Raw genomic sequence first — 22,692 nt, 5'->3', positions numbered from 1 at the left:
CCGCGTCACGGAGGCGCGGCCGGGCGGGCTAGAGCGGCGCGCGGCCCGACCATAGAGGGGCGGGCGGCGGAGCGGAGCGTCGCCATGGCGGAGGCCGCCATCCTGCGGGTGCGGCACTGCGGCGCCGACATCTTCTGCCGCCGGGCGCCGCCGCGCTGCCCCGCCTGCGGCCGCCCCCTGCGCGGCGCCGGGCTGCTCGCCGCCCCCGTCCGCCTGCCCTGCCCCTTCCGGCACGGCCACCGCCAGCCCTGCGCCTTCCTCCTCCGGCCCTCCGCCGGCACCTTCCTCGGGTAGGGGCCCGCGGGGGGCGGCCCGGGGAGCCCGGCACACCGCCGCGGGGCAGGGGGGCGGCCCGGGGAAAGGGCCGGACCGGCGGCGGCCCGACCGGCGGCCGTAGGCCCCGCAGCACCGCTCGGCCCAGGGCCTCGGCCCAGCGCCCCGCCGGCGGGTAGGAATAGAGCGGCCGCTGTGTAAAGTCCTTATCAACCCCTTTTCTGGAAATGAAAACGCCACTGCCATGGTCGCAGCAGAGCTCTGCCGCCCGACCCACGCCTTGGGCCCAAGTAGCGTGAGAAGCAGCACAGGGAGAGCGTACAGGCAGCGCTCCCATCCCTCACCAACAGCACTGTTTCTCTTTCAGAGGATACGACGGGAAATCTGACCTTCACGTTGGGATAACCAATAGTAACGGTAAAAAGTACTTTGTAGTTGCCTTACAAACTACCGCCCCCCTCCCATACCTTGGATTTAGACTGCACGCCCGGGTCAGCGTTGCCCCCTCCGCCTAAGGTCATCCAAAGTGCGTGACAGTTATTTCAGAGCCACTTCTACTGCTGTGGTAACGTCTGGTACCTGTTAAAAATGCAGGCTGCAACATCCAAATACCTGATGCTTTGCTGTTGAAGAATGCATGCTTCCTCAGCCCTTAGCTGTTCACTACAAAAAGAGTATCGTGTAGAGATCAAAAAAAAATCTCAAGTCCAAGCATTTATCTCGCCTTGCTGCAGTCAGCACACACAGCTTCAAGTCAAAGTCGTACCCCACTCTTCACATTGCACGGAATGGAACTGGCAGTGACTTCTATTCCTGACACAGGGAAATAAAAAAGTGAGGCAGCCTACTTCTTTAAAGATGTTACAGGAAATGTTGACTTAAACACAGCTTTTGCTAATTCTAAAACTACCCCTAATTAAAAACCAAGCTTTTAAAAAGCCACATTAAAAATCATATCAGGTTTTCCTAGAGTAGGCCCACCCTGCAAAATCTCACTTCAGATGTTTGTTTAGTATAAAGACAGTCTAATTTGGGGGTTTAAAAAAGAAGCCTGGTTGCCCTTAAGCAGCTTTCATTATCAAAAGACATCTGAAATTACATTGTAACAATGAGAGGGTATAGCTAGTCTAAGAAAGGAAGGCAGCATGGAAGACTAGTAGCAGCTTTCATCACTTTAAAAATAACAAAAAAAAAAAAAGGATGTGGATCTGATTCTCCAAGTGCCACCTGACAATCTGTTGCTGTTTATTTTCAGGCGTGGTGTATAATTACAACGAAGAGGGCATTCACAGATCTGAATCTGGATGGGAACAGTGCATTAGTATCCCACTAGTACAGCCAGACATGTTTGGGCTTCTTCAGCAGTGGGATAAGCTTCTAGAGGAATTTTCTGTGGGAGAGGCCTGGCTTCCTCACAGGTATGTAGTTGAAAAGCTGGATGCAGTAGGAGATTTTAGTCTGGGATGATAAACTGGGCTATTCCATTTCAGACTCTGCAAGGCTTGGGGCTCATTCAGAGCCTTGCTCCTTTAGAACATGTTACCAACAAACCGGCCTAAACAACACTGTCAGGCTGTCTTGAAACTTATGGCCTTGCTAAACAGAGTATTTTTAAGTTGTAAATAACAAACATATACTGGAACATAAAAGCTCTAAAATAAAAGATCATCTTAGGGAAGAGTATGCTGCTGAGTACAAAAGTAGAAAAGTCAAGGAACAATTCTATAATTATTTCTCCTAGGTTTTAACAGTTTTAGGTATATTTGCATTTAAAGGTTGACCGCACCGATGGGATTCTTGCCCAGATCTTACATCCAGATGACTTCTTTGTTGTCAGTGATCAGAAATGGGAAACACAGTCAGGCTCATTTGCAGCTGGTTTGTAACATTGCTTCAGATAGTTAAATACAGAAAGACTTCCACATATTTTGAATTAAACCAGTATGTCCCAACAAGAACATTCAGTTCTTCGTAGCTTTCCTTAAAGTTAATGCCTGATGACAGTGTTGCAAATTAGGCAGCCCAGCTAAAACATGCACTGCCACATCACCAAGCCAGCTGGTGACAAGGCAGCCTGTTCGCCAGGAAAACACCAGCCCTTGAACTGGGCATCACTAACAGCACATGTAACAAACAGCCTGTCTGGGCATAGTTCTGTCAAGCGTCCAAGTTAATGAACGTAGACATCATCTTCTATAAAAGAAAAAAAAAAATCATCAAATCAAAAGCATTTTTTATCAATTCTGTATGTGCTCAACTATAAAATTTCAGAGATACTGCATTATTGCCAGGAGGTAGAAGAATTTGACCTAGAATAGAATTTTAAAATGTTTACAAAACTTGTAAAGCCAACAGGATTTGTGTCTCTCTGATACTTTTACAGTTCCCAGTGCCTTAACATCATTACTAAAATTAACAGTGTCAAAAAAGCATTGGTAGAAGGTGGATAGATGTGTGCATCTCTTGTACAAGCTTTTATTTGGTTTTCTTCTGTCTGCCACCTCCTGACAGTGACCTACTTTTTCCACAAATAGACCAGTGACCACTAAACTGCTGAATACTGAACTCTTTTTTTTTTTCTTTTTTTTTTTTAAGATGTTAAATTAACTCCTCTGTTTATTTTTTCAATGGACAGGAACTGTGCTAAACTAATCCTGTAACTCTTCTGGGTTCAGAAGAGATCTGAATCAAGAAATGCTAATTTCTTGATTGCTTTTCACTTACTGGAAGCATGGCATACACCAGCAACAAAGAACAGTGGCTACAGCCATGACCAACAATATCTTACATTGCTGAGAGATGCTGGGTTTGCCTGTCAGAATATAAAGACATGCTTCCCAAAAAGGAGAAGCTAACTGGAAGGCACAGATGGTAATGAGAAGTGTATTACAGTCTGTTGCATTATAAATACAAAGATAGTCTGCAAACAAAAATGAAAAGCTACGTGCTCTGCTTAATCGTGGAACTGATTCAGGAAAGCACTTGTGTGCTCAAGTCACCCAGACACTGCAGTGCTCTGCATTCAGCCCTGAGCTGCTGAACCCAACATTCCTTTCAGTGTCACTTCCAGGTGTTTTGCACTGCGCAGGGACGATGGCCACTCTTGAAGTTACTCATAACTATTTTTCTTTAACAATGATTTTGGTAAAGTAAGTACACTGTAGGAAATCACTTGCTCATTCTCAGGAAATGGGAGCTCATAGGTCACTACAGATGCCTTTAACAAACCTGAAGAGCTTTGAAGGAAACAGTGAGCTGTCCTGAACTGGGCTCAGGGTTGCACGGTTGCTTTTGACAGCCAGAGAGTCCTCACAGCTTGCAAAAACACCCTGTAAATTCCCTGGGCTGACAGGCAAGCCTCACAGAGCCACTGACAGTACAAGGCAAGGAATGAGTCCCAGGGCCAGCAACAACAAGGGAAAAATGACAGAGGATGAGGCAATTACAGAAGAAGCTTGAGGATTAGGCAGATGCAAACAGGAGTCTGAGCAGGTCTGCATCAAGTGCTGTTGTACAGGGCCAGTGGAAAAAGCAGCACTAGGTGGTGAGGGAATGGAGTAAATTACTGAAGTTGTTAGTGGCCAACATGAAATGTTTGGGAAAATCCGAGAAACATTCTGACAGAGGAAAGAACAGGTAAGTGCCATATGCTCTTACGTCAGGGTAGTGGGGGAAAAAAAGAACATTTTAAATGGCTGCTCCACCTATTCAGTTAGTATTTCTGTCCTTGCAGAATTGTCACAAACTGGGAGTTTGACTGGCACATATAGCAACTGTATCAGCCTATTAGTGGTAGAATTTACCTGATTTTAAGTAAGCTTCCAAGTTAATGCCACACAAAGAAGTGCACATGGCGGCACACAATTAACGTAACTGCTGCAGGAAGAAGTTTTCAAGCTAATGGAGTAACAATACGTGGAAGACCAAAGGTTAACAAGGAAAAGCCAAATAAGTATAAAAAAAATAAGAAGTCATTATTGTGAAGTCTGCAGCCTTTTTTTTTTTTTTTTTTTTTCCTCCATGCTCACAGCTTCTAGTATCCCTGACTGGAAAGTACAACTTGTGATGAATAGAATACATTAAACGTAAGCACCAGTACTAAAGAAAGGTGGCAATAGTTCTTGGAAAGCATGTGCTTCCTTACTTCACTCAGTCATATCTTCCTCCATGCACAGTATTTAATGGATTAGTGCTAACTCTTATTAACAAGATGGTTTTCCTAGGTATGAAGAACATGACCACAACTGCTACACGTACGCCCTGGCGTTCATTAACAGTGTACTGACTGCACAAGGAAAACAGCAAATGAGTAAAAGTGAATTTACAGAGAAATTTGTGATCCCGCAGACAAAGAAAGCTTCTAAATACATTACTCTGCATCAGGAGCTAACAGCTAATGATTTCTACATTGTACCCCTTCCTGATCAAGAAAAACAGTGATGAAAACAACAGGTTGCTGTATTAAAACATCCACAACATGCAGTAGGAAAAGGAAGCCTCAAGACTCCCAATCTCAGGGTTTAAGATGCATGATCTATTTAATGTACATAAAAACACAGCTAACTTTACACGTTAACCTGCACATCATGGAAGGATCAGGAAACTGAACCTGCGTGTTTGAACAAAATACTATCCATGCAGAAAACTTCTGTGGGAACTATTCATGTGGAAAAATGTTTTCCTACTTACATTCACTGTATGCTCTGCTCTGCCGAGATACTTAATATCAGAAGTTTTAACTGCTGTGTAATTAAGGGTTTTAACAAACGAACTGGTAACTTAAGCTGTAGCAAACCAAAATGTTTTTTTCCTGACACATCTGTTTACTGATGGGTGAAAAAAAGGTAATTTGTGCTTGCCTGCTGCTGAAATCCAAATTTAATGCAGATTCACTACATGCAAAATTATTTTTCTTTAATTACTAATAAATAGATCAATCCAGCCTCTTTGCCAGATAGATTTCTTTTCCAATTCTTTACGTTTTGCACATTTATTCCTTAAACCAAGACAGATGCTTAGTACTAAAAGATAGTAATTTAGTGTCTGTATCTGTTAGTATCTGTAATAAGCAACAGACTCCTCAGGATTTCTCTCTGAGTCAAAACTTAAGAAATTTAAGTTAAAAAAAATAAAAAGATCCTCCAACAGCACTTCTACCTACTGTACATTACACGGAAGTGTAAGCTGAGGTCAAAATTGTACAGTCTGTAATTTTGTGCGATTTCCCTTTACTTACATTCTAGTTTAAAAAAAAAAAATTCAGCTTTTTTTCCTTCTAATTTCTGCAAAGTGTGCTGGTTTTAGTCTAGATGTAAGTCCTATTTTCTCAAAGACAGAGAAGTAATCATAAATTATTAGGGTTTTGTCTACATCTAGTTTACACTTTCATATACACAAACTGCATTAACCCTGCCCCTCCGTACTCTCCAGCTGCACACACATTTTACACACTCCCCCCACCATGTTCTTCCACTTCTTGCTAAATTCTCAATTATAGCTCCTTTAAAAGGATATTCAAAAAACAACACAATAGAGACAACCAGCTCGCAACGCTCAGTTCGGCTGCCATTGGAGACCTCCTATCCACCCACTCCTAGCGCGAGTCAGAATTCTTCAGCTAGGATTTGGCTTACAAAAAGAAATTATGGTATGCTATTTCTGAGTGAATCAGAATACATACTTCATTGAAGTACTGTAATTTAATTGGTAAAAAATAAATACAATGGCAAGTATCAGTGCTATGGTACAGCTAAGTTATTTGATACAACAGTACTGAAACATGAAGTACAGTCATCTGCAGCTAGAAATAGAACACCTTGCCACATACAGTCAACACATACATACCTGTTTGGCTTGAAAAAGCTATTGTGCAATGAACATTTTCATTTTACATCTTTCCAGTAGAAGTCATATTAAACGCAAGCAAACACTAGATCTTCCACTTTGAGTTGTATGTAGTTTCCTACATTGGTGACATAGCTTTACTATCTGTGTGGTTTTGTTTGATGGGAACAGTCCAAGTTGACAGAATTTTTACCAGCCCTGGAAAGTTTCCTGTGATCAGGAGGCAAACCCTCTTTTCTAGTGAATGAAAACAGCACAAAGAAAATCCAAAACAGTGTCATTGTCACCAGCTGTACTGTATCCTTACTGTTGTAGCAAATGTGTTTTCTCACAACACGGGGAAGAAAAATAAAAATCTTAGCAGCGCGGTGAAGCAAGGAAGCCTACTGTTCAAACACTAAGATGAAATTCAAATGCCTGAATCTAAACCAGCAATACTTAAAATGCAGTGTAGTTGATACTTAAACCTCCTGGCTCTACCTGAAAGACAGCTGAATACCTGCTGAGTTGGTTTGTTTGTTTTCCAAATATGGCTTAGCAATAGTAAACATCAGATTTAGGAACCTGCAATCTAGATGATTAAATCTTACAAAAAAATCAGAAAACAGCAGGCACCTAGTGTAGCAAGGCAGAACTGCTCAGCACTGCCCTATACCTCACTCTATACAAAATGCAGCGGTGTGTCCCACTCTGTTTTACAACATGTGATAGGCCAGGGCAAAGAGAGCAGCAAGTTCACTATAGAAAAAAAAAAAAAAGTATAGACTGTTGTAGCTCAGCAAATCTTTATTATTTTCTGCACAGTAGCCCACCTTCAACAAAGGTAAAGGGCATCAACTTGTGGTCAGGGCATCTTGCTGTCATGGGGCAAGATTGTGCCCTTACTGACAAGGAGGAACCTTACGCTGCAAATCCCAAGGGAAGAAAGACATCTTACCCAAACGGGGAAAGGTGCCTAACACCTCACTTTGCTGTTAGGTGCTCAGACTCCAGAATGAATTTAAATCCTTGCACATTCTGGGAAGAGTTCCTCAATTCTGAGCAGTGCTTGTGAAAATAAGCCACTAAATTCCAGGGTCTAGACACCTAACAGCAATGTGTTATAATGCTCAATATTGCAACTAACAAATCTCTCCCCAAATCTAAGTTTGTGCAACTTCACCAAGGCTATGAAGTCAGGTTTTGTTTGAAGAATGGTACCACAGCTATCCCAAAAGGTTATTTGACTCCCTGTATTTACTGCTTAAACTTGAGGCCTATCAAGTTTAAGTCCTCCTTTCTGAAGGAATGTAGGAAGGACCTGTGCCAAGCTACAAAACAAAGATAGCCTTACAATTCCCAAGTTCAACTCTGAAGAACCGGTGAGGTACTCTCAGAAAACTGTTTGATCCCTCATTGCTTTGGCTTGCAGGCAGACTTTCAGGTTTCAGACTTCAGTGGCCCTGTAGGCCATAGGACCTGTTCAGCACTAATGTCTGGATCTGTCAGAATATTAAAAATACCATTACTCATCACTGCAGGTCTGGAAGTTTTAAGGACACAAACAAGTATTTTGAGTTGGGACACAGCTTTAATTTTTTCCCCTTCATATGCATTATTATAGTTCAGTTATGTTTTTCAGTACAACATTCTCTCCAGTAAAGAGGATATACCTCATTTTAAATAGCATTTATACATACCAACGAAATATGTCGATAGAAACTGTTCCGAGGCAACGGTTCAGCATGAGAAGATGAGGTAAAAAACAATAAGAAATGGTATTTAAAAAAAAAAAAAGTTTTTCCTAGACAGTCAAAGTTCATCTTGCTCATTGCGCTCACGGGAAGAAACCCAACGAGTTACAATCAGTTCCTGAAATAAAAACCAGCAATTATTATGGGGGGGAAAAAAAAGCTACAGATAATCACCAAGGGGTGGGGATTAATCCTTTAGCAAACTGACATACATTATGTGACCACTGAGAAATCTTAGTAGATGACTGCGCTTGTTCCTGAAGTGAGCTGGTCTCACACATTTTTCTCCCTTCATTTTTAAACATACACTAACCTTACAGCCTCCATAAAGTATCCCTGTTTCCCCATGCAAATGCTTACATTCACAGAAGCAGCAACATTCAAATTTAGATTAGAAGATCTTAAGTCTTTAAAGAGCCTGCAACGCATTTCTCATGTCTTGGGGCACAAAGGAATCGAGTTATTTTATTGCAGCTATGCGTGCAAATACCAAAGCATGCTAAAGAGCAAGGAGCAGTTCAAGGGAGCTCTTACAGTTCGCTGCCCAGCTGCCCCAAGGCAAAGCTACACAGGCAAAGGAGAGGAGTAATTACTCACCTGAACCTTAATTCTTTTCATACATTCTGGTGTCGACATCTCTTTTTCAGTCATGTCAGACGGTCTAATCAAATAGCATAACATAAGTTCCTGTTGGTATACAGAAAACACGAATACATGAATTTCAACTGGTTTCCTTCTATACAAGTTTTAGATTAATTAGTAAATGCAGATACCAAGTTTCTTACGAGATGTCTTCTGCAAACCAAGTTGGGGAGACCTGTATAATAGGCATATCTCATTTTCCTTAGCAAAGCAAAATACTGCTGTAAGATAAACCAGAATTATAACACAGCACCTGAGCACCATGGCTAGGAGTATGGAAGTACCGTTTGAGGCTCTATCACAGAGAAAATCTTCTGGAAGCTTTCCATTTCACTGTTCAAAAGAAAATCCTGGTAGATGGAGACGGCTTTATAAACAGAAATAGCAAGCAGGAAAGAAGTGTCCCTCGGGTCTTTCTTCTGTTCCTCACACAACTTTTAACATTCCTACAGGCGACAGAACTTTAATAAGCTCCTTCCTGAATTCATCTGGATATTGAAAAGGAAACTTGTTTGTATACTGGCAACTCAACATGTTCTTCGGCAGACCAGAAACAGAAGGATTCTCTTTCCTGCCTCGCTGCAACTCCCTGTTCTTTGGAACTAAACTGCACATTTATAATTTTAAAACTATATTAAAACTAGCATCTTACACTTACCTTAGAAGCATTAACAGTTGTTCTGTTCAACCCAGACAAGGACTTCCAGCTGAGTGGTCTGCGAAGAGGACCTTCAAAATTATCATCAACTAATTCAGCAATGACAGAGTAACTGGAAAACAAAGCAGATATGTTAACTTTCCTTTTGTGAATTGTCCTTGTAGGAAGATCACGAAACTTAAGAACTAGAGCCTAAAAATTGGCATTAAACAATATGCCAGCATGCAGTAAGCAAGTTATGAAACTTAAGTCTCTTTCTACTAGGAAAAGAGGAGAAAAGATGAAGTTGTGAATATGCTTACTGGTACTTTCCCTCCCTGCCCTTCTACTGTTTGTAGCATTCTCTTATGAATGCCAGTCTGACATTTATAATCAATTTATTACCTAGGAGTTCAATCTCACTAGCTAACAAATAAAGACAATTATCATCCCTTAAAAGTTTTTTCTCCCAAATTACATAAATGATCCATACCATATATTTTTAAAAGTCAGTATTACTAAATCAAATTACTTTCTTGAGTGAATTAATCATAGTGCTAAATATGCTCATTGCAACTTCTAATTTTTAATGTCTTACTACTGTTACATGAATTAAATGAAATTGTGTTAGTTAGTACCTCTGCTAAAAGGACTTTTTGCTTTCCCAGTATGACTGCATCTGCTAAAGTATTTTGAGTGAAGAATACCTGCTTAACCAGTGAGGATGCTAAAGGTGTGTGAGAGAAGTTTACTAACTTGAAACTAAGAAATTAGACAGAAACATGAGCTTCAAACCTTGCATGATAGAAGGGGGGGCCTTTTCGATACAGCACTGAAATGAAAGAGAAACACCCTAGTTAGATAATCACAGAGTTTCCATCTGAGTTTAATACCTGAGTCCATAAATATTTTCAAATGTTTTACAAAACTTCAGCACTTTTAAATTCTGCTCAGAATTAAGTTGTCCCAACAAGTGGAGAGAGAGAGAGGGAGAGAGAGACAAAAAAAGCCATGGGAGCAGCAGGGTGACTCAGGGCAGGGGACTGGCAGGTAAAAGATAAAGTAGAAGAGCCAAAGGACAGTTAGCAATTGCTGTGAGAAAAAGTTTTGGATGGAATTTTTCTGCAACAGTCTCATGCTTTTAACACTGTATTCGCAACAGACATCGAGCCACTGGAGTGCAAGGAAAAGATCACAATAAACCATGGGATTTCTGTTCCAAGCAAGCATTTTCTACAAGTTTTAGGAGAGGCACAGGGCACAAGTTGTTACATACTGCCCACCAGACCCACTAAAGTTCCTTCTTTATGCGTAGGTACACAAGACTTATTGCAGCTGGACTGCTGTAACTGCACTAAATGGTTAAATTTATATATATATATATATATATATGGTTACACAGTCTTCCCTTTGTCAGGAGCTTGTAAGAGGGGACCTTCTTTAATCAGCACACCTTTTCTTATACAGCATAGACCCTGTCAGGAAAAGGACAAGCAGCACTTCATTCCAGTGACAACCATGATTTGCAAATTATCCATTATAAGCAATTGCAGTAATGTCAACTCTAAGAAATTACTGCCAAAGAACAAGAAGCTAGAGGAGCTCAGGAGTAAGGCAGAAGTCCTACTAGCCTTAAACTAATCCACTTCCTTTGTCTGGCACAAATCCAAAGGCAGTGATGTGCTAAACAACAAATTCAGGCCACAACACAAAGGAACAGTGAACAAACTAGTATCAATTTCACATATACATCAGGTGATCAACAGCAAAACCCTATCTACAGCACAGGGTAAACAGCGATGATGAATTCAGTCAAACCTACACGCTGATCTAAAGAGCCAGCTCAGCACAACCTTGACATACTCAAATATACAACCCCCCAAGTTATATAACTGCATCAGCAGTATTAAAACACCTGCTGGCTTGCAAGCATATGTTAAAAATATCTCCCTTTATGCACATTTTCCTGTAATGACAGGCATTACTGTACTGTTTATGTTGACATGAGCTGAATGTAGTTCTTTAATTACTTAGCAAGGGATTAAGGATACTACTAATTATTCCTGTAAGATTAAAAACCCTACCATTAACATCCAAGCAGGTCCCTTCTGCCTCCTCGCCCCACAAAATAAAAACACACAGAGAAACAGTTTTAGCAGTAAGCTCAGCAGCAGTCCAGCTTCCATTAAACGGGATGAATAATGAGGTGCATGGACTTTGATGTGAATTGGGATCTAGATGCAAACCTGCTATTCCAGGGACCCTCATGTTAACACTGCAGAAGATGTGCTTAGAAGGGGACAGAGAAACTTGGGTAGGGAATTTCAGTGCAATCCTGTATTAATTATTAACCTCATGAAGCAAAACAACAGGTCTTTCGAGCTATCTCTTCAGGTACTGGATATGTGATGTTATTTTCCACTCACATCCTAACTTTACTGCTAACCCACAGGCTAGCCAAAAACATCTTTTGCCAACTGCAAGTAGCAAAGCCTGCTCCAGCCATGCAGCTCCTCACTGCTGAATTCATCTTTGCCACTGGAGTCTTGCACTGCTTGAAAAGAATTTCAAGTTGCAAATGATTCCATTTTTTAAGGAAGTTACTCACAGAGATCAGTTCCATACTTCAGTCCGACTTTGGGGACCCAACCCTTACTGCGGAAGTAGTGATATGCCATGTAGGTAGTTTTAAAATTGGGCTTCACTTCGCTGAAAACTTCCCATAGCTTCAAAATAGTTAGGGGCTCCTAAAAATCACAAAGGCACTAATGTGACTATATTAAGCAAATATAGAATGCTGTGTGTAGTAGAGCATAACAACAGCCAAGTATCAACTATCAGAGGCTACTGCAAAGAGCATGAACTTCAGGCAACAAAATATGGAATCCCTAAATACAAGACAGAAACATGTTGCTCCATTTAGTGCTTTTTTTTAGCGTTTCACAATCAGTTCCATAATGCCCTTGTTTAAATAAAAATCTGATAAATCAAACTAGAAGCATAGGTTTCAATTCTTTTGTCGTTACATTAACAGGAGTTTGATATACTTATAGATTAATGCTTAAAACTCCAAAGAATTTTCCTGTTTCAGGAAAGAGACTATTCGCCATATTTTTTCTCCCATATTTGCTTTCCCCATATTTCCTGCCGAAGTTACAACAAAAACCTTTCTCTAGAGAAAGACTGTTCTTAACTACATTTGCCTTGGTAAACATAAAACTTTCAGACAATACCATTATTTAGAAGAAAAACTTCCTAATTATCTGTATAGTATTTCCTCCTTCAGAATTAACAGCATAAAATACTGCCATAGTAGGTAAAAATTTCAGATCCAAACATATCCAACCTAATGGTATCCCCAGTAATGAAAAATTAATCTAAGGTCTTACCTCACCGTAACAAATACTTAAACATCCCAGAGCATACACCAGGAAAAAAGCCTGAAAAAATAAACAGAGTAAGTTTAACTGATAGCTAGACTCTTTCTGTGGTTTATATTCCATGCAAGAAAAAAAGACTCAAATTAATTTCATACAAGTCTCCTAGCATCATCAAGACAAACAAGTTGCCTGAAAGTTTTCTTTGAGATTTGTCTTCACGACCTCTGCATTTCAACAGACACAGCACTACAAAAAAATCTATGCATGTGCTGTAGACTCCTGAAGGCACGGTGTTAAAACTAACACACATGAATATATTTAGAAGCAGCACATTCGAAGCAGGATTTATTTAAATGTTATACTCCTGATATTTCCATACTTAAGTCCTATCACTGGTCTCTTTGTCAGTGGGATTATTCATCTAAAGCGAATGGGATTGGACCCTAAGTAATTTTTTAACCATATCATTATCACAGGTTATTAAAAATAAGTTTAATGACTAAACCAATCCAAATGCTTGCAAGACACTGCAGAACCCTGTACTTTAGAAAGTTATTAAATTATGTTGTAACGTAGATTAATACTTACTTTTCAGATTAAAACAACTTGTACTGTACTTGAAACATACCTCTTCCAAACTGAGTTGTAAATATTCAAAAATCCTAAATGGATTTCTTCTGCATACTAGTCTTTCCTTCTTGACAAGCTACAAGAAAAATTTACTATATTACTACAACTTTAAACCGGAAAAAACACTGAATTCTGAAAATAGCACTGATGATGTAATTTTTCTGAAAGATGAGGATACTCTTTATCCTTACATTTTCTTGCGCATGAGCAGAGTCGTCTTCAGGACATAAGCTACCTTGTTCTTCCTCTTGCACCAATACATATTCTGGAGCACATTCATTTGACTTGACCATCTCACAAGATCTTTGCTCAGTGCTCTCCTTAGCCTTACAGTCACAGTGCACGAGAAAACCATGCTTCTGGCAAGACACTTCAGCTCTCTCTTTCAAGTCACCTTGCTCCTGTTCTTCAGAGCCACGTATGGGATCAAATGCTGCATCACCTTCCAAACAGGCTTTCTTGTAGCCTTCATTCTGATTCTCAGGACTTCGGGCTACGACATTTCCAGTAGCTGTAGAACACTCTCTGGAAAGTTCTGTATTTTCTGTATTTGGGCCCATTCTGTTGCAGCTATTACTGGTTTGTTCAGCTCCATCCTCTTCCAAAAATGGCAGCTCAAGAGGCTTAGTGTAATTTTCAATAATTTTGGTAACCGAGCAGTCATCTAATCCTTGCTCTTGCAAAATACTTTTAGCCCACTGAACATGACACTGGTACCTAGTAAACAAGTGAAAGAAAGAGAAGTTCTAGGGCATTAAACGAACATCTTAAAAACAAGCATCTTAAAAAAGAAGATTCAGCACAGTTCACAAAACAAATCTGAACACACACCTCAATAACTGCTATGCAACACGCACAGCGTAATAGGACTCCAGTCTTCAGGACATTACCAAACATCACGATTCTGCTACCTTCTTTGGCTTTGTTTTGCCTTTTAAATTTCTGTGGCAACAAACACCATTACCAAAATGTTGCACAAGAACATTGAGGACTACTGCCATACAGTTTCAAGAAGCAAAAAACTCCCTTCTCCCACGGAAGCCTTAAGCCTGAATTCTCTCTAAGAACATCTTGGTATCAGGGCTTGCACAACTAAAATACGCAACAAGACTTTGCATATAGATCTCTCACACACTTCATCTATATACAGCTAACTACTGAGAACACTACCTTCAAACTTGGTTTTAACTACCTGTGAAACAGCAATGACGTAGCAAAAACACGAGCATAAAAATCTTAAGCAGAAACTACCTTCAGTTTTAACCAAAACCCTCACATCTCTGAGAAATAACAATAATCCTTCCAGTGAAATAGCAGCTGAAAACTGTAAATATTTCTAATATTTTTCCATTATGATAGAGTTTTTAGTGCCCCTTTAATTATTTCTCCTTGGAAGATTACATTAATATCCAGTTGAAGACATTAATCTTCACTCTGTGAAAGTTACAGGTAGCTGAGTGCAATGGTCCTTATTCAAACCTGGACAACTCTGGTACAATATTCTTTATTTCTCCAAACAAAATCCTAACACAGCAATTACAGACCAGGTAATGAAGAACTGCAAAGACAATTAAATGCAAATTGCATGTGTCAACACAAAATATAAGTCCCTCTGACGTCTCATAATAAAGCTATATAATTCAGTGCTGTATTTTTTGTTATTAAAAAATAGACACCTCTTTGTCCTATGATTTAATTACCATATAATTCGCATTTACAGATCTCTACTGAGACAGATTATGATGCACCTTCTGCACCAATTTAATGACACTTTCATTGATGCTCAGCTGTATTTGCTGACACATAAAGCAGTCACAAAGTAGACTAGTAAGAATGACAAGTGTTTCTGCAAGCAGTAATAACTGTACTAGCAGTAGTAGTAATACTGCTGTTTGTCTTGCCTAAAGTTGTGTACCAAAGGAGCATAACCTGTAATTTAAGTAAAATTTTTTAGTTATCACAGGATTAAAGCAGAGTAACTCTTGCAGTTAGTTCATATGCTATTTAAGCAGAACAAAATAAGTATGTACTCCAACACTCTGTTTTCTTAAATGTACAAACTATCAATATTAATAGAGACTTTAAAAAAAAAGTTAAGACTTTTATGTATTATAAGAGTTCAAGAGCTGCTTCAACCCACACTGTATGAGTCCAGTAAGGAATTGGAAAGTTATTTTAAATAGACTGCCCTAGAAATTTCTTTCCCCTCCTCAGCTGAAGAACAAGTTTATTATGGTTGATACTATTATGAATTAATTACCCACACTACTATGCATGCATTCAATCTTGGCTTCTAGTCTGCAACTAATATATGCAAGCTTATATGAAAAATCATGCTGAATATCACCTACTCTATTTCTATGTTTTCTAATGTGATTTATAAGTGAAATACAAAGAAAAGAAATAGAAGCCACCAGCATGTATACAGCCAACTATATGAAAACCAGTAAGATAGAATATAAAATAAAATCATTTGTTTTCTAAAAAAACCCCAAGAATAATGTAAATTAACTTACTTTTTTGATGTAATTATAGGCATGTTTATGTTAGCACCTGTATAAAGAAAAATCATACATTGTTTCATCAATATAAAAATGTTTTCATGTGATTTTGAGCATTGAGGCAATCCGTGGCCTAGTATTTACCCACATTTTCAATCCTCTATGCCACTTTGGTCCGACTTGTATTCAAGAAGGACATAGCAGAACTAGAAAAGGTCCTAGAAAAGGTACAGAGACAACAAAGACTGAACACCCTGCACAAGTGGAACAACTGAATACACTGTATTTCTCCAGCCTGTAAAAAGACAGTCTTTCTACAAACAACCGGGAGCAGACCAAGTGTAATTGGCTATAAGCAGATTAAAAATCTCACAAATCCTTGCCTCACGATTTCATGGACACTAAAATCTACAGATTAATACCAAGAGAAACTGGGTATTTTTAGGAAGAAAAGTTCAAGGATGATACCTTTACTTCCAGACTTCCTAAGTGACAAATCAGTGAAGGCCAGGAGAATGCACTAAGGAGCTACTGTATGTTTCCTGTTCCTATATTCTTCCTAGGGATCTTGTACTGGCCATCATCAGATGGTATGGGGGGAGATAGCCTTCATCTGATCCAGTAGAGAGATTACTTTTCTGGGTGTAATTTATAAATATGTATCTTCAACGAGTGAAGAAAAGTGAAAAGCAGTATTAGAATAGTGATGGAAGTACAAATGGGCACCATTTACCTTGCCACTTAGCAACCAGTAAAGGATCTGAAATGCTGTACACAGGTCGACTTCTTGAAAGGATACCTTTTCCAAAATAGCCCTTCAGAGAAAAGGAAGAATCCTTATTATATCATCAGACAATTAACTTATTTACAATTATAAAATGTTTACCGCCAAGATCAGCTGAAAAAAGATAAGTGAAATTTTGCAGCATTTAAGCTTTGCCTAAAAGCTTGTTGCTTCCGGTAACTAGTTCAACATTAAACACCTGCACTCAAAGATTTAATCAGTGGAGGGTATTGGTTCTTCTTCCTCAGTTCTAAGTATCTGTCAGACAGCATCTCCAAGTAGACTTTTGAAAGCAGATGCAGAAGAAAACACCTGTGTATCAATGCTGTGACAATGCATAATAGAAAACAAAGAGATGGGTAAAGCTACTGCATAAGAATGGTGGTGAAATGGTACTTGGTCATAAGAGGCTTAATGTAGCTTATTTTACTCGGGAAGAAATCACTCTGAAGTTAAAAGTATTATGCAAGCGTTTATAAAACATTAATATTCCAACCTCCTGAACTTTAAAAACAAGAAAATGTTTTTGCAAAGTTGCATAAAATGTTGAAAGGAGAAATAAACATAACAAACAAAGCCTCCGCAGCTGTTTTTTAGCTTGCATCACTTCATTCCAAAATTTATTTGCTGGTATAAGAATTAAACACTTTTCACATTTGATACAGAATATGTGTCTTATACTGATTTCAGGAGAGGAAGGAGATATGGAGAATTACTGGAGGCTAAAGGAAAAGGAAAACATAAAGGCAAGTAGGTTCTAACAAGTATTATGCTCTATCTATGTCTAAAACACTAAAAATACTGTGCAAGCAGGGTACAGCACCTTGTTATAAAGCTGTTCAATATCTTCAGGGTTCCTCACAATCACATTGTTGTTAATGATTTCAGCCTGGCACATTCTGAAATCCTTTCCACCTACATCCACAGGAAAGGGAGACTCATATGACTCAAAAACTCTTCTTTTCCTTCTTGGGGGATGAAAAACTGCTTCTGCCATTTCCCAATATGAATGTTTCCTCCTAAAAAATGGAAACAAAACATTTAATGTTCAGGAGTTAAAGTTCGCCCATTTTTACATGTTTCAGCAATATTCCCTTCCCAATAGCAAATTAGCGATAAATCCTACAGCATAATCCAAGTTTAATTTTGTAACTGTTATGCCAAACCGTAAGCAGTGATTTGCTAGTGTTAACTGTTAATCTTTTTCTCTTGGGCATTGCAGTATCCCCTGCAGACCAGGTAGGGATCGCTCTCAGCCAAGAGTTTATAAAGCAAACTTAAGATGAAAGGTGAGTACCGAAACTACTGAAAATGTTGCAAGAACAAAACACACGAATAGCAGAATAAGCAGAAACCACAGCGGACAAGTGTCCAAATATAAACTGTTTTGAATAATTAAGGGAATAAATTTTGAAGGAAAAGCAGCGGCTTGGCAGGTTTCTCTTCTTTAAACAGGAAAGCCCTTGCACAGGGAAAGCGGACAGAGCATGAGGCGCCGGGGATAGGGAACCCTCACAGCCAGGCGGAACCACCGAGGAGCGGCCCTTCTGCCCCGCCGCGGGCCGGCGACCCGCAGGGAGGGCCGCAAGCCCTGCCGGTGCCCGGGCACAGCGAACCGCCTCTGCAGAGGGCCGGGCCTGTCCCCGGCAGGATAACCGGTAACCGAAACCCGCAGCCCGGCCCTCAGGACCCACAGGCCGAGCACCGCCGCCCGCCCGTCGCCGTAGCAACCGCGCGCCCCACGCACCCGTCACCGCCGCACGAGGAGGCCGCGCCCCGCCGGATGAGGGGCTGCGCGTGCGCGCGCTTCGCGCGTGGCCCCGCCCCACCGGCGGCCGCGGCGGGAGGCGGGAGGGGTAATGGCGGGTGTTCCGCCGCCTTCCCTCGCCGCGGTGAGGGTCTGGTTCCGCGGGCGGAGGGGTGGGAGCCCCTGGGAGGAGACGGACCGCGCGGTCCCGGGCCCCCGGCTGCGGGCCGAGCCTCGAGTGAGAGAGCGGAGCGGAGCGGCAGAGCGCCGCGCTTCCCGCGCTGCCGGCCCTGAACTGCAGGCACGGCCGCGGGCGGCAAGCCATCCGGTGCTGAAGGTTTAAAAATAATAAAAGTGAGAGAAAAATGACATTTTGTGTGGAACACCCATCCTGAAATGAATGATGAGCTTCATAATGAGGGGCATTTGAGATACATGGGTGGATGAATTTTTATAGCTGTGGGAGGTGAGGCAGAGAGAAAATTTTCAGCTTGAAGCGATTGGTTTTGGCTCTGTGACAAACCCTTGACATGGCCGTGACTCATATAACCGCCTGGGATAATGCAGTGCTACTTGCACAGCTTGTTAACAGAGGTAACTGTGATCGTGCTGCTCGTTACCAGAGCTGAATTCAGGAGGATGTGGTGGTGCAATTTAAAAAAAAAAAAAAAGTACCCGAATAAAAAGCAAAGCGTTTTCACTAGTTAGTGAGGCGCAAACACCCCTTTTTCTGTTTTGATAAACAGCGAACTTGTTACCAGTCTGAGCCTTGCTCATCAAATTCATAATCGTACATGCAACTGCAACGCAACCGCCTTTTTGTATTTTGAGGTTATGCTGTGAAGTGCCACTATCAGAGAGGATCAAGACATTTTGGCTCCAGGGAGACAGACAGCCTGTCAGTAGAGAAGTGTGTGTGGTTTTCAACAGAAAGACCACTGATGAAAAGTTGTAAAAATACATCGTTCTTACGAGGTATTTTATCTCTTATTCTCATCTTCCAGGCAGACTCGTGAGGCACAGGGGGGCAGTAATGGTTATAAGGCCACACAGAAAATGTGGCGCAAACATGAAAATACTAAACTAGTGTTCTTACAGTTATTTCCTCCTGAGGTCTACTTTGTATACCAGCTCACAAGTGTTAATTTATTTTGAACGTTGATTCACACACAAAGTGTTGAAGCTAAACCACAGAGAACCCTGTTGTATTCCTGTCACCAAAGTAATGCTCTGATAACTTCAGGTTCATTCTTAGAGCTCTACCATTAAAATACCAGTGAGTTAAAGTATTCTAAGTAAAAACACGAAAGTAAGCCAGTATCAAAGATGTCGCTGTTGCAAAATTCCTTCTAAACTTGTCAAGTGTCATTTAAATGGAAGTGGATATATCTATGCTAGATATATCTATAATTTTCCCATTATGCAGACACATTACTAGGAGACGTACATTACAGGGAGAAGTAGACAAAACATCAAAAAGCTATAGGTCACTTGCTTTCCTTCACATCTCATTATCTTCGTACAACCTTGAGAGGGAAACCGCAGCCTACGCCATTCAGTCCATCAACTGAATTACACTCATATTTCTTCAACCAGATATTTGCTCTCATTTCTGATTATAAACCCAGATTGTGCTTCAGCCAGAAGTTTTGCTATCTGAAGGACAAGCTGTCTTTAAGATGAGTCATGCCCATATTTTTTTTAGAATATCAATAATTGTACAGACACTTTCACAAATATCTGGATCTATTTTATGATGAGGCAGCAAATGACAAGGCGGCAGTTAAATGACTAGGCTGTAGCTCTGAAAAGCAAATCCTCAAGATTATAGTGAATCACAAACTGGGAATGAATCAGAAATGTCATACTGCTGTCAAGAGTCAAGAAGAGAGTGACAAGAGTGACCTATGAGAAAAGACTGAAATAACTCAAATCTAGAAAATGTAAAATGGGCAAAGTAGACCATTGCAAACAGGGAGACATACATTGTTCTGCATGACAACTGGAAAATAATAGGAGGAGCAAGGAGATTATATTGCAAAATAATATGGCACCTGTGAGGTGAGGACAACACTGTTATTACCTAGGAGGATTGTATTATGTCCATCACTGGAAATTTTAAGAGCAGGTTAGACAAACGTCTTTCAGAAACAGTTCAAATAAAGTTAATCCTGCCGCCAGACAAGGGACCACACTAAAAGCACTGAAGATCCCTTTCATGGGAGTTTCCAGGATTTATCCTTCCAGGAGCTTTTCTGATCTCTCTGCAGTGCGGCAGAAAATGCAATACTCTGTACTGCCCTACAGAGGCCGAAAGCCTGCAGCTTTTGTTAAATCATCTTTCAGCTTTCCAGTTCTGTTTCACAGCCTTTTGGTTCAGGAATGTCATTATGAGAACAGACTGTTTCATGTTGGCTCTGGTCAATTCATTGCTTCTAACGCAGAGTACTCGATTGCTTACTATTTCTTGATACTCTGCTGAATTATTCCATTGTTCCTTATTACATTAAGGTCCAAACTAATGTCAGCTTTCTGAAAAGACTCATATGACCCTCTTTTCCAAATCATGATGAGAACAGCTTGGTTGTAACCCTTCAGTTCCAGAAATGCATTGCCTTAAACTTTAAAAAACACAGTTGCCTTTGCTGCATGATTTTCAGTTGTCCATTGCCTGACTCTCAATGTCCTGTTGTTTACATTGCCATACCCAGAATTTCCTATAGCACTGTCCCATTTGGGGACACTAGTGCATGCACAGTACTCCCTCTGAACTAGCAATGTGTCTTTCCAGGGGGAATTTGCTAGCTTCTGCTCCGTGTTGTTACAGGATTTCTCAGTCGGTGGTAGAGGAGTAGAACTGAAGAATAGTTACAGTGGAAAGACATGCTCCCACCATCGGGCTTATTAAACTCTTTCTGTGACCACATATGTGGTAATATACTTCAAAATCTGCATAAGCATTTTCAATCATGTACCCTCAGCCTTTGTGTGGTTTATTGTGTCCTTCCACTGTAAGGTTACATTACAAAGTTCATCTGGAATAATTTAGATGAAACATTCCGTTTATACAAGAAGAGCTCATTTAATACTATATTAACTAATATTTAACAGCTAATATTAAATAATTTTCATGCTATGAAGATTCTACTGCCAGTAAAATTAAGTTGCCATATGCAGGAAAGTGCTAGGGAGTTTTGTTTCCAAGGTGGTTGTTTTCTGGATGTTTGGGGACTTTTATAGGGAGTTGGGAAGTTAATTCCCAGTCCTATCTCAGCCAAAACATACAGGCCAGGTACTCTTTAAATACATATTTTACATTCTTAAGCTTATTAAAAGAAACAGAAATGTCAGCCTGTAAAACTATTTGCCTATGTAGCACTCTCAAGGAAATAGTCATAAAATCCTAAAAGAATGACCTATTCTTTAGGTAATTTTGGATTGCATACCAAAAAAAAAAAAAAATTTGCATGGAATCCCATGAAATTCAAGATTTGCCATTAGGTTCATTTCTGTCTCTGGTTTCCACAGAATGTTCCTGTGAAGTTTTCTTACCCCATACTAGTTGTAGTCCACAAAAGAAAGATTATGACACTTTCTTTTCAATAAAGCTCTTTCCTTTCTCACAAGGTGATTTGAACAGTAGTAGGAGGATGGGATGTAGTTATTTACATTAGCTGGTTCCCGTTTCCCCAGACTGACAGAAATTCCCATGGAAATTCTGGTTACATTAACTTTGACAGAGATACGGGACTGTTTTTGGAAACTTTAAAAAAACCAACTAGGGAATAGTTTTCATTTTTATTAATATGCAGTATCTTCATTTTGTTTATTAAAGAAATAAATCAAGGTTAGTTTCTGCTTAGTTTCAGATGGTTTTCACAGGAGACCAAAAAAGAGAAGTCAGACAAATATTGGCCAAGCATCAACCCAGTAAGAAATCCCATAATAGCAGAAATCCCGAGGTGGACAGCAATAAAGTGAATAGCATGAGAAAAGAGAACATTAAAAATGAGTATGTAGTTAGCATACTTACTTCAGACATGGAAAATGATTTTGTGTTCTTGGAGTTTAAACACTTTGATGAGGAATTCTTATAGAACCTTGTGATCCAGCTGACATCCCATCACATCAGGGTCTCTGCAGACATTGCAGTGCAGTGTCATATTTTTGTCCTCACAGCTAGCTCTACAAACTATATGTGTTTAAAAATCTAAACATTAATTTTCAGTGCATCAACGCTTTCAACACCCCTGAAATTATCGCTTTCCTTCTCCCCATGGAAACTAAGTCAAAAGTTATGAGCTTGCAATTTCAGGGGAAATTAGGGGCACTTACAACCTCTGGTTTTTGCCCATCCCTTGAGCTCCCATATCAGCTTTATTTACCTTTTGTTGAAGAAACATTTGTTCCTTCATGGGTCATTAGTTTTTCTGCTTCATCAATCACCTAGGTAAGTTGTTAAATGACGCACAGCTTCTGTTTTGCCAAATTCTGACTCTGTCACCTTCACCTCATGCAACT

At 40.2% G+C, this 22,692-nt stretch overlaps 2 protein-coding genes across 5 annotated transcripts; one reads left to right on the top strand and one right to left on the bottom strand.

The window, feature by feature from the left end:
- Positions 1-54: 54 nt before the first annotated feature.
- On the top strand, positions 55-9,143 carry MKRN2OS (MKRN2 opposite strand). 2 transcript variants are annotated; one of them, XM_074836659.1, is made up of 4 exons: positions 55-290; positions 641-690; positions 1,529-1,691; positions 8,945-9,143. In XM_074836659.1, the coding sequence occupies exons 1-4, from the start codon at positions 85-87 to the stop codon at positions 9,096-9,098; spliced, it is 573 nt and encodes a 190-aa protein (XP_074692760.1). In that variant the 5' UTR covers positions 55-84; the 3' UTR covers positions 9,099-9,143. The 2 variants fall into 2 exon arrangements, with proteins under 2 accessions (XP_074692760.1, XP_074692759.1); XM_074836658.1 differs by lacking the exon at positions 8,945-9,143 and adding an exon at positions 4,497-5,226.
- Positions 6,758-22,434, bottom strand: TSEN2 (tRNA splicing endonuclease subunit 2). 3 transcript variants are annotated; one of them, XR_012624756.1, is made up of 13 exons: positions 22,205-22,434; positions 17,248-17,443; positions 16,374-16,455; positions 15,656-15,692; positions 13,331-13,856; positions 13,138-13,215; positions 12,519-12,569; positions 11,738-11,876; positions 9,925-9,961; positions 9,151-9,262; positions 8,448-8,537; positions 7,797-7,968; positions 6,758-7,598 (listed from the first exon to the last, which is right to left on the bottom strand). XR_012624756.1 is itself a non-coding variant. In XM_074836643.1 (12 exons), the coding sequence occupies exons 2-12, from the start codon at positions 17,419-17,421 to the stop codon at positions 7,909-7,911; spliced, it is 1,386 nt and encodes a 461-aa protein (XP_074692744.1). In that variant the 5' UTR covers positions 17,422-17,443; positions 22,205-22,434; the 3' UTR covers positions 7,668-7,908. The 3 variants fall into 3 exon arrangements, 2 of the variants coding, with proteins under 2 accessions (XP_074692744.1, XP_074692745.1); XM_074836643.1 differs by lacking the exon at positions 6,758-7,598 and having other exon boundaries at positions 7,668-7,968; XM_074836644.1 differs by lacking the exons at positions 6,758-7,598; positions 22,205-22,434 and adding an exon at positions 18,172-18,226 and having other exon boundaries at positions 7,668-7,968.
- Positions 22,435-22,692: the final 258 nt, after the last annotated feature.

The sequence above is a fragment of the Strix aluco genome, chromosome 11 (genome assembly GCF_031877795.1).
Source record: "Strix aluco isolate bStrAlu1 chromosome 11, bStrAlu1.hap1, whole genome shotgun sequence".
NCBI classification, from domain to species: domain Eukaryota; kingdom Metazoa; phylum Chordata; class Aves; order Strigiformes; family Strigidae; genus Strix; species Strix aluco.
The sequence above is the reverse complement of the archived record's forward strand: the minus strand, read 5'-3'. Positions and strand labels throughout refer to the sequence as shown.

Excerpts from the sequence above, each read along its gene's own strand:
- MKRN2OS (XM_074836658.1), top strand. The coding sequence starts at position 85 with ATGGCGGAGGCCGCCATCCTGCGGGTGCGGCACTGCGGCGCCGACATC. Across the intron at positions 691-1,528 it reads TGGGATAACCAATAGTAACG|GCGTGGTGTATAATTACAAC; the intron begins GTAAAAAGTACT and ends GTTTATTTTCAG. Across the intron at positions 1,692-4,496 it reads GAGGCCTGGCTTCCTCACAG|GTATGAAGAACATGACCACA; the intron begins GTATGTAGTTGA and ends TGGTTTTCCTAG.
- TSEN2 (XM_074836643.1), bottom strand. The coding sequence starts at position 17,421 with ATGGCAGAAGCAGTTTTTCATCCCCCAAGAAGGAAAAGAAGAGTTTTT. Across the intron at positions 11,877-12,518 it reads TAAGTATTTGTTACGGTGAG|GAGCCCCTAACTATTTTGAA; the intron begins GTAAGACCTTAG and ends TGTGATTTTTAG. Across the intron at positions 9,263-9,924 it reads CCCCCCTTCTATCATGCAAG|TTACTCTGTCATTGCTGAAT; the intron begins GTTTGAAGCTCA and ends TTTGTTTTCCAG.